The sequence below is a fragment of the Trichechus manatus genome, unplaced genomic scaffold (assembly GCF_000243295.1).
Source record: "Trichechus manatus latirostris isolate Lorelei unplaced genomic scaffold, TriManLat1.0 scaffold00029, whole genome shotgun sequence".
NCBI classification, from domain to species: domain Eukaryota; kingdom Metazoa; phylum Chordata; class Mammalia; order Sirenia; family Trichechidae; genus Trichechus; species Trichechus manatus.
The window spans coordinates 10,710,151-10,721,985 of NW_004443965.1; the positions used below are offsets into that span (position 1 = coordinate 10,710,151).

General features: G+C 34.8%; 1 protein-coding gene across 1 annotated transcript in view; it reads right to left on the minus strand.

The window, feature by feature from the left end:
• FCHO2 (FCH and mu domain containing endocytic adaptor 2) overlaps window positions 1-11,835 on the minus strand; it is a 153,647-nt gene that overhangs the window by 13,991 nt on the left and 127,821 nt on the right. The window contains exons 18-19 of the mRNA XM_023729450.1: window positions 8,950-9,053; window positions 4,303-4,432 (exon numbers count right to left, since the gene is read on the minus strand). Of these exons, the coding sequence (XP_023585218.1) occupies window positions 4,303-4,432; window positions 8,950-9,053 (234 nt within the window). The remainder of the gene's footprint in view (window positions 1-4,302; window positions 4,433-8,949; window positions 9,054-11,835) is intronic.

Consider the following 11,835-nt stretch of genomic DNA (forward strand, 5'->3'; position numbering starts at 1 on the left):
AAAAAAAAAAAAAATCAGGAAACTATGTCACATTGACTTTTGCTTTTAACGGAGTAACACAGAAGGGTTAAGCAATGTCAGAAGGAAAAAGCCTTTACTTTGAAAAATTATTAAAACATGGCTTTAATAACATTCAAATACTAAATTCTCCAGGTTCTAACAGTCACATACTTCAAGAGCATTAAGCTGGAGTTTTGTATGTAAGCTATTTCCATCCAAGCAGTAATTTTTACACACTACTCATTACTATTACAATTCTCTTAACCTCCTCTTTGTCTAACGTTTGTATTGTTTTGTCAGATGCCATAGAATCAACCCCTGACTCATGGCGACTCCATGCACAACAGGATCGGACCGTTGTGATCCATATGATTTTCAGCAGCTGATTTTCTGGAAGTAGATCACCAGATCTTTTTTCCAAGTCTGTCTTTGTCCGGATGCTACGCTGAAACCTATTCAGCATCACAGCAACAGGCAAGCCTCCAACTGACAGTTGGGTGGTGGCTGTGCATGGCCAGGAATTGAACCCAAGTCTCTGGCCTGGTAGGCAAGAATTCTACTACATAATTCCTGTTATTCTACCAATAATTACTACCCCCCATGTAATTACTCATTCTTTTTTTAAGGAAAACAATGAATAACCTAGGTCAGCACATATCTCTGAAATTTGAATGTATGCTTTTCACATGAATGTTATACAATGTTCATAGCCATCCGATGTTATTTCAGGTGTGATTATTGTGAAAGACTGAGTTACTTCTGAGATAGCAACAATATTGATTCTGATAAAAATCAGTACTGGCTTTCACTGCCTCACAACCAAATGTGAGAACCTACAACCAGTGAGAAAAGATGCTTTACTAGCATTAGAAGCAAATTTGATCCTACATTTTAAAGACACTTTGATTTTGAAAGTTCTTTAGAGCTGGAAAAACTGTTCAGTATTTAAAAATACATGGAAACAAGAACTCTTGCTTCTAGGCCATTGGGAAAAACAAACCCCTGCCAAAGCAAAAAAACTTGAAATTCATGTGAAAATAAAGAACTCAAGAATATGAAAAGTTATTCATAAAATTACAAAAAGTATGATTTTCTAACCAGTAATATGTGCCAGGTACTTTGCTAAGGAGGCATGAGAAGGGCTGGGATAATGAAAGGACATGAAAATGAGGCTGGAGAAGCGTTTACAATCTAGATCACAGCACAGAGGACCTCTGATCTTATCCTACTGGCACTAAAAACCACTGAAAACGTTTAAGAGAAACATAATTAGGTTCTTCCATTTGTTAAGATTACTCTGAACACAGAGTACAGCCTGTATTGAAGGGAAAAGTGACTGTTTGCAAAGATGCAACTTTGGATCAGGTGAAAGATGACTAGGTAATGAGAGATGACTAGGTAAAAGATAGGAGAACTATAAAGCAGAAAAAGCAGATTATGAATAAATTCATTGGTTACAACTATGCAAATACGTGTTTGTGCCCTGGGGAAATGTCACTGTAAGTCTATATTAGTTCAGTCACATTTTTTTTCTAATATATTGTTCTAAACTATGAGGTCATCAGAAATTCAGGAAAGCAAATTTTCAGAGAAATGTAAAGGATATAATAATCTTTGTTTACTAAAGCAAATTATATCCAAGTAACATTTGCCCTTGAATAACCCATCCAAATGCATATTTCCACACAGTCAAGGATAGTGCTTTGACATTAAAAATTAGAAGAAATCTACAAAGTTAATTATTCTTTTGAATGATCTGATTTGGGCATATAACATCAGGATTCTTGAAATAGTTCCCCTGTAAATTGTTATGCTCATTACTGGAATATTGTCAAGTACAGAAAATTGTTAGAAAGGAGGGGGAAAACTCAAAATCCATGTAATATTTTGGCATATTCCCTTTGTATTTTCTACTGTTCTTTTAAAATTACATGGCATATGCATACTTTAAAAAAAATGCACTAACATAGGAAACGTGTGCCTAAGTCCCTGAAAAGTCTAAATTTATACTGTATCATTCAAAATAAAGTTTTTTTAGAAATAAAATATTCTTTATAAGGATAGTATTCTTTCCAATTTTGGCTTAATTGTTGTATATTTAGACAATTGTATGCTTTGAAAATGCAAAGAACTTATAAAGTTGAGGTAAGTAACGGTGTGAAGAGGGGTATCTTCCTATAATAATCAATACACATGTTTTTGGAATTTGTTTCATCTCAGGAGTAAAAAAGAGGTTCACTCCTAACTATCTCCTACATCTGAGCCTCTAATTTCAGCTCAGTATATTATGAATTTTTTTTTTAACTAACTGATTCTTTCCCCTACCTTTCTAATCACTTTGTCTCTGGTTCTCATAGCTTCAGAATTAAGATTTATTGATATTTCTTAATGTTGAGGGAAGAGGAACAGGAAGATGGAAGAAAATGCAAAAATACATTTTTTTCTTTTAATAATTGGGAATTTGATTCCAATGGATCCTTGCATAGCTTCTGAACATAATTAGTACAAAACTGAGATAGTTAAACTTTAAAGTTATTCTTGATTTCCGAGACACCATACATTGCCGGAAAAGGAGAAGGTAGGTCACAAAGTATTTTAGATACACTTTAGAATCATTAGTCAACATATACATTTCCTTTTGATACAATACCTGCTGATGACTCACAGTGCTTTTCAATTTCAGAGAGTGTCCCAATCAAATTATCATCTTCTATCATATTTAAATAAAACAAAATATTGCAGGAAAATAAAACATTTTCAAGAAACAAAAAGAATCAAAATTTTAAATCTAAGCAGAAAGCTTAATAAGCATAATGACAAGAAAGAGAACTTTTTAGGTAGATTTAGAGAACCTTTATTATACAAAATCCACATATACCCGGCCTGCTTGTACCAACACTGTCACCTACTTTTAGTTCTCCTATTGCCAGCACTGGCTCAAATCATGAGCATATACGTAGCAACCTAGTCAAAATTAAAGTTTCCATCACAAGCAAAAAACCTTGAATAATCTAGAGATAACGGAAGAGAATTAACGCTTATTTTGGTTACTCAGACCACCTGCCTTGCCTGATTTCTAGTAGGATTATCTATGCTTTTATGCCTAAAATATAGATTGTGTAAAAACAAAAATTAACAAAACCGCATGTACAAACGAGAATGAAGTTTTCATTAAAGCAAACAAAAAAACTTATTAGATATATTCATTTTATATAAAGTTAAAAATAGGAAAAACACTATGTTCACAAAGATATATAAGACAGTAACATCATGTTTAGACATTTAGAAACCAAACCATTTTATATTTCATTCTAGCCTATGTTACTTATGCCATTTTAACAACGGCCACACACACAAGATATATTTCTCTTAAGTGAGTTTTGACAAATTAAATTGAAATATAATTCAATCAACTAATTAGGGCAGTGGTTCTCAAACTTAGCATGTATCAGCATCACTGGGAAGGCTTGTAAAAACAGACTGCTACCTCCATCGCCACAGTTTACGATTTAAAAGGTCTGCATTTCTAATAAGTTCTCAGGTGATGTAGATGCTGCATGTCCAAGGACCACACTTTGAGTACTACTCAATCAGTGATTTGCATTATTAATGACAACCCCATCACACCTAGAACCAGCAGCAATAAAGACAATGAGTTTTCATAATTTTAATGAGAAACGGCTGCTCCAGAAACACAGATGCTTTGTTTAAGTGGTCTTGTGATTTATTACATTAACAATGGGGGAGAGAGGTAAGTAAGAATCTATAGAAGGAATGGGTAAAGGTGATAACAGAAAAAACTCTTAAGCAAAATCTAGCTATAATAAAAAATGGGGTTTGTTTGGTGAGGTTTAGGTTTACATAGCTATGCCCGAATAGTTATTTTTAAATCTTTCTCATTTAGATTCCTATAGAGGAAAAAAAAAATTCCTCTAAGCACACAACCCTTTTCCTCCATTCAATCAATTGCTTTTAAAACAGTTGTTTTTAAAACACAAACTTTCTTAGGAATGCAACCATCAGTTCACAGGAGAAAGGACTGCATTATATTTTGCCTCCAACTATTTATATTGATCAGCAGTTCATAAATTTGATGCTTTCTTAACAGTGCTGTGATTAAAATTCTCCTATCCAGATAATTGCGAAAGAGAAAAGGAAAATGTGGCTAGTTCGATAATGTGTTTCAAATAAACAAAATTTCTAATGTTAAATTCTTCACTAGCCCATTAAAATAATAATAATCATCATCCTGATCAGACTCTGGGTGCTAAATTTCACATGTAATTGATGATAATCACTTACCTACTGTTGGAGTATTGGCTGCACTCAATGAAGCAGATGATGAGATAGAGGAAGAACTTTCTGCCCTGGCTAAAGGAGCGGCAGGAGGTGGGCTGGTGTTAGAAGTTACAGGTGGGCTGAATGGCCTAGGCTTAAAAACAAAAGGTTATTTATCAAAATGCTAAAACAACTCTTCCTCTGTCAGAAAAGATTTTAGCTATCAGGTAAGTTTAGTTTTAATATACCAAACCAAATTTACTGTGTATAAGTGTCTTATAACTCAAAATCAGAGAAGCATAGGTCAAATCATTTTCGAGAATATACTGAAGTTGAAAAAAAAGGTAGTTTTAAAATAATTCCATAAAGACGGTCTTTATCCATAAAACATTTTCTGCATATCAAAATTAGACTTAATATAGACTGCAAGAAGTTAAATTATTAAGCAGTAGTAAGGCTCTTCATACATACTACCAAACTGCTTCCCAAAAGGATTATTCACTTCACCCTACTGCCTATAAATATATGATACCTAAATATGAGAATATCTATTTCTCTTGCCAGAAATGGACAAGCCTTAGAAGAAGCAAAAATAATTAAAAAACAAGACAAACAAAAACTTAGCTAATTTGATAGATAAAAACAGAATTTGCATTTTCTCTTTCATGAATTGTCCACATCAGCTTTGTCTAACTTAGTTTTGGGAGGTCTTAGTATTACTTGAGATTTAATTAACCCTTTGCTTTATTTGCTGCAAATATCTTCTCCCTAAATATTGCTTGCTCGTTACTTTTGGTGTTCACGAATCTGTCTATATTTTCCTTTGTAATTCCTTGCAGTGCTTCCTCATTAAGAAGGTTCACCCCATACAGAGGTTTGAAAAAAATCTTAATTCTACGGTCTTCTAGTTAAACATAAAACAAATACAAAAATGTAACTCCAGTTCATTTATCTTTTACTTCGGGGCATAGATTTTTTTTTTCCTTTTCAAATTCCTAAATGTTCAAATAATACATCAGTAACACTTTCTGAAGTGTTTCACTTTTTAAAATTAGGCATTCTTAACTTAATTTTCAAATAACCTCCTCATACTGTTAAAAGTATTAAGCAAATACAACAAATATTTATTTAGTACCTATTATGTATCAGGAAACCCTAGTGGCGTCAGTTCGAATCCACCAGGCGCTCCCTGGAAACTCTATGGGGCAGTTCTACTCTGTCCTATAGGGTCGCTACGTCATTGTAAGTTGGAATTGACTCAAAGGCAACAGCTTATTATGTATCAGGCCCTGAGTTAGGTACTAGAGGCAAAGCAGTGAACGAGAGAGACAATGTTGCTGTCCTTATTTATTTGAAGAGCATGAAAACAAAAGGCAAAAACAAACAAAACTATAAGCATTCACATACTGAAATCAGTCTACCCTTCACTATATGACTATAAGCTTACAGATACATTTTTTAAAAAATTGGGTAATACACCTACTCCTCACTTATTGACTATCTCATTATCCAACACTTTGCATTTACGACAATAGTAAAAAATCTATTCAACTGTTTTGCTCACTAACAGTGTATGTCTTGCAGTAACGAATGCCAAGGTGCAAGGCAAGAGTAATGCTGGCTGTAATGGTTAAAGTTATGTGTCAACTTGGCTGGGCCATGATTCTCAGTGGTTTGGCAGTTATGTAATGATGCGGTCATCTTCTATTTTGTGATCTGATGTGGTCATCCTCCATTTTCATGTAATGACCTGGTCTTTGGAACCTAACCATGTTGATGAGTGGGTGTACTGCATATAGTGCTTTGAAATTTGCATCCCCCGCCCCCATACTGAACTATTGTTTAAACTCTTTTTTCCAAATAATGGCTTTTTAATGACTCATCATTATGCAGCTATGTAGGCAGATGAAGGTAGTGCAGGGCATGGGGCTGAACAGACAGTGAACTGATTAGCTCATCTGAAACTTACATGCTTGGAAAAAAGTCTTTTGAGATCAGCTACTGTGGAGGATATTTCTCTTCATGGCCATGTAATGTGGCTGCATTTTCTACAGTGCATTTTATAATTTTTTAGAAAAAGGAAAAAAAAAAAAAACAACAACACTGTCTAGTATAGTAGCTGTTAGGCACATGTGGCTGAGCACTTGAAATGTGGCTAAGTCCAAATGGAGATGAACTGTAAACATAAAATACACACTGACTTCTGAAGATTTAGCACACACACAAAGAGTAAAATATTAATAATTTTTATATTGATTACATGCTAAAATAATACTATTTTGATTACTGGGCAAAATAAAATTAATTATTAAAATTAATTTCAGCTTTTTTAAAGTGGTTACTAGAAATTTTTTAATTATTTATGTTGCTTGCATTGTATTTCTATTGTACAGCACTGCTTTAAAACAATGGTTCTCAAACATGCGCATGCATTAGAATCATTTAGAGGGCTTGTTAGAAGAAAAATTGCTGGGCCTCTGCCCACAATTTCTGATTTGTCTGGGGTGGAGCCAGAAAAACTGAATTTCTACCAAGTTCCCAGGTGATGCTAATGCTGCTGGCCTGGGGACCACATTTTGAGAACCACTGATCTAGAACAATGAGGGGTTCTCTGCAGGGGGCAGGGAGGGGTGGTGTTTACAGACTACTTTGAGTGGCTAGTGAAAGCCATGAGCCCTCTCTCCAGAAAAGTGCACATATAAGCAGGCAAGGAAAAAGGCATTCCAATGTACAGTTGCAGAGAATTAAAATTAGCATAACCTTTTTGATGGGCAATTGTCAAAAGAGTCCTAAAAATGTGTATACTCTTTAGTTTATGAATTTTACTTTAAAATTTTTCTACTAAGGAAATAACAAATGTCTACAAAGAAGCATAAGGATATTCATTCATTATGACACTGTAATACTAAAAATTTGGAATTAAACTAAAAAACAAATTTCTAAAAAGAATGAATTTTAGAAATTTAATTCTGGCAACAGTGTAGAAGATGGAGTAATTTAACAATTACTTTGCACTTGACAATTTTCTAAGTGTTTTAAATATTATTAACTCATTTAAGTCTCACAACACCCTTAAGTATTATTACCCCCATTTTATCCATGAGGAAACTGAGACTCTGAATAAATAACCTGCCCAAGGTTGCTCAGCTAGTAAGTGGCTAATAAGCCTGTGCTTTTAACCACTACATTTTACTGGCTCTGGATAAATATTTATGCATTAAAAATAATGAAAGGATATATGTAAAAATGTTAATAGTGGTTATCCTTGCAAGGTACAATTTAGAGGAATTTATTTTCTCCCAGATTTTACATGATCATGCATTGCTTTTGTAATCAGGAAAAAAACAGTATCTTAGATGTAGTAATTTTTACATTATTTAAATAATAACCATCTTGTTGGCAGCTTGCCCCTAATCTTTCATTTCACTTCCACTAAGTTTGTTCACTGAGATATAAACGGGTAAAAGAAAGACGACATCATTTCAACATCTGATGTTCAAAAGTCTTTTCATTCACTCACTGAACATTTCCTAACTATGTACCATATGACAGGCATCATATAAAATACTGAGGATATGAAATTGGCTAAGGCATAGTCCAGTGAAGGGAACACACACGAAGAAAGTATATATAATGTAATATGTGCACTAACAGAAATATGAGCAAAGCATTATCGAATATAAGGAAGAGAATGATTAGATCCATTGGGGGAAGAGTGATGCGATGATCTGGGAGGGCTTTACCTAGGTGGTGACATTTAGGTGGGTCTTAAAGAAAGATGTCAGTTTGCTACATAGAAAATGGAAGGGCATTTCAGATAGAAGGAACAGAATAAGAAGACATCGATGTATAAAACAGCATGATGTGTTTGGAGAACACTGGAAAGTTCCAAGCAGCTGGAGCACAGATTGCAAAGAGGAGAAAGTTGGGCAGAATCTGGTCATGCAGACTGTTGAGGCAGTAACTTTATGAAAAGCCTTATACGTTCAGCTAAAACATTCAACTACACAGATTAAGGGGAATCATTTGTGAAGTGTATCAAGGGAAAAAGAAAAACAAGATTAAGTGTGACTTTTAGAAATTTAGTATTTAATTCTGGCAACAATGTAGAAGATGGAGCAAAGCACAACAGATCGGAAGCAAGAAGACTGGTTTGGGAGGGCCTCACTCTGAATTATACATTTTCTTTCATCATCTGAAGATTTTTGAAGACCAATGCTTTTTCTTTTTAAACATAGGTACTTATACAAGTTACTTGTGTGAGCTCCAGTTTCCTCATGTATAAAACAAAGTTGGATTACGACCCTCCTGGCAGTATCCTTCTAAGGCCTAAGAACAAGCCACCATTTCTTCCTTCATATCTGACTTAAGCAGAATTACATGAAAATTGCTTCTTCATTGTGAAGCAATGGGTCCTGAATGGTATTTTTGTAATGTGCGAACCTTCTCAGGAAATCTCTTCCCTCCTGAACAATGTCCTGCTCCACAGGTATGATCACTGAGGTAATATGGGGGAGTGAAGGTGGTACTTGTTGGGAAAATTTTTCTGCATTTTAATAACTCAAGGAGAAAACTTCTAGCATTTAACTGTAAAGGGGCATATAAAGAATTATCATTTGCATCTTAAATCAAAACAGTTACATAATTAAAAAAAAAAACCTGAGTACATACTATTTCATTAATCCCACTGAGTTTGCCTGAAGTAAGCTTTGGTCTGGAAGCAGGCCTTGGAGGTGGGACAATGGTGCCTACAGAAAGAGGAGTTGTAGGCCTGGCTGGTGGGGGGAAAAAAAGAATTTGAAGAAAATCATTAGTACGCAGCAATGCTTATGTAAAGACATTCTATTATAGAGGAATTGTTAGGATTCAAAGTTTATTTTTCAGGAGGTTTTTTTTTTTTAATATGTTATATGTATTTATTGAAATACTAGCAATCTATCTATCAAATATGCTTTCTTTTGAAGTTACCAAAAATATTCCTGAAAAAAATTGTTAACATTTTAATAAAAATGATAAACATAATATAAATTTTATTCCCATTTCAATCATTTATACATATAAAATTTAAATCTCAAAAATCAGCTGATAAAAATAAACAAATTTAAGGCCTAAGGTCTTTAGTCTATGGCTAATACATCTACTTTACAGATAGTAAATGCAAGACCGAGCTCTTGAAGCAATACCTTCAGAATAATAACAGAGCGCTAAATACAACACTTACCTTAAACTTGTTAATCTGACTTTTAAGTTGGACCGTGTTGTAATATTTTTTTGGATAATCAAAAGCATTAAAACAAACCCTTAACAGTTTATTAAAAATATTCCTCCAAATCAATACAATTAATTTTTGGTAAGTGCTCAAAATGTCATCTTAACTTTTCCTAAATCTTACACAAATTTAGTGCTCACTGTTCTTCAATGCCATTTGGGTTCTGACAATTTTGCAAATTAGGAATACTAACCTCAATAGTCCTAACCAAAAATAATTCTTACTATGGTAGAAATAACCAAATGAAAATCAAGTGAACATCAAAAGTCACGAATGTATTAACACAACCAAAGCAAGAATGAAGAATAAAGTGAAATAAGTTTAAATCATCTTCAAATAAATTAATCAGAATGATTTTCAAATCCCTCTGGTCTATTCCAAAGTTTGGGACTATAATTTAGAGATGAAAAATATAATATGGATGGGAAGAAATATATTCACCAAGTTCTTTAAGTTTGCAGATACACAGATAAAAAAAAAAAAAAGTATATAAACGGGCCTAAGTATAAACATGGGGAAACTAACAGTAAAGCTGAGGGCCCTTGGACCATCGGTAGAGGAATGGAGGCATGAAAAGAAGGAGTATGGAGGTGGCAGGAAGAAAACTAAAAAGGCTAATCACATAGGAGTAAAAGTAAACGTGTGGTGAGTGGGTGGGGAGTCAATTAGAAAGCGTATTATATGAGGGAATAAAAGATGCAAGTATAATTCAGGCTTGAAGAAAATGGTAAAAAGCTGATAAGATATCAAGTTTAGGTTCTAAGGTGGCTGGCTTCTCCCAGTCAGCACCGCTTCCCTCATTCTGACTCACACTTTAAGCTGTACGCTGGAAGAAATGTGCACCAACCTGAGGACCTTAACACTTCCCTGTGCTACGACATGTTCACTTTAAAGATATGTTCACTACCAGTGAAACCAGCACTGACCTGTACTGTTATTTCAAGCCTGTGAGAGCTTAACAGAGCAGAGGTATTTACACCTGGAGCTTTATTACTATGAAGTGGCCTATCCTGATGACACTTGGATTGACTCAAAACAAGGTTGTTGGAAGTGTTACATTTAGCTCCTTCAAACAAACCAGAATTTTTTGAGGGAAAGCTAATAATAGTACTTATAAACACTACAATGAATCTTTATTATATCTGCATAGCAATTACCCACTGCTTCTAGGAGCCTCTGGAGGAAATGACTACAATTGTTTACATTCTTAAGTGTCCTAATTCTGTTCTGATTTTTGGTGGTGGCAGCGGTGGGAGTTCACTGCTAAGAAGCATCAATTAAATGCAGTATCTTAAGAAATATGAAGTGACTTGTAAAGTATAAAAACATAGGCGATAAGGGCAAATGTGTATCTGCCCTTTGACATTACCTAAAAGGAACAGACGACACGTTTCCATGCCATTCTTCATCTGGACAAAGGCAGAGTATCTTAGTTATCTAGAGCTGCTGTAACAGAAATACCACAAGTGTATGGCTTTAATAAACAGAAATTTATTTTCTCAGTTTAGAAGGCTAAAAGTCCGAATTCAGGGTGCTGGCTCTAGAGGAAGGCTTTTTCTCTCTGTTGGCTCTGGAGGAAGGTCCTTAACTCTTCTGAGCTCCTGTTCCTGGGTAGTCTTCACGTGGCTTGGCATCTCTCTTCCACCGTCTCTACTTCTCTTGATTGCTTGTTTAATCTTTGTCATATCTCAAGAGAGATTGGCTCAAGACACACCCTACACTGATCCTGACTCATTAACACAACAAAGACAACCCATTTCCAAATGGGATTATAACCACAGGCATAGAGGTTAGAATTTACAACACATATTTTGGGGGGACACAGTTCAATCTATAATATTCCACCCTCTGGCCCCCTCAAATTCGTTTCTTTTCCACATGCAAAACACACTCCCCATCACATCATCCCAAAAGTCTTAAATCAATGCCAAATCCAAAATCTTATTGTATGAATCATCTAAATCAAATATGGGTGAGACTTTAGGCATATTCCATCCTGGGGCAAAATTCCTCTTTAAGAATGTGTGAAATTTAGAGTACAAGTTATCCACTTCCAAAGTACAATGGTAAAACAGGCACAAGGTAGACATTTCCATTACAAATGGGAGAAACTGGAGAAAAAGAAGGGATAATGGGCACCAAGCAAGTCCAAAACTCAGCATAACAAATTACATTAGTTCTCAAGGCTTGAAAATAATCCTCTGTTCTCTGAGACCATCTGGACAATGGCCCCACCCTCCAGACTCTGGGTGTTAGCCATGCTCTCTGGATTCTGGGTGGAGGCCCCT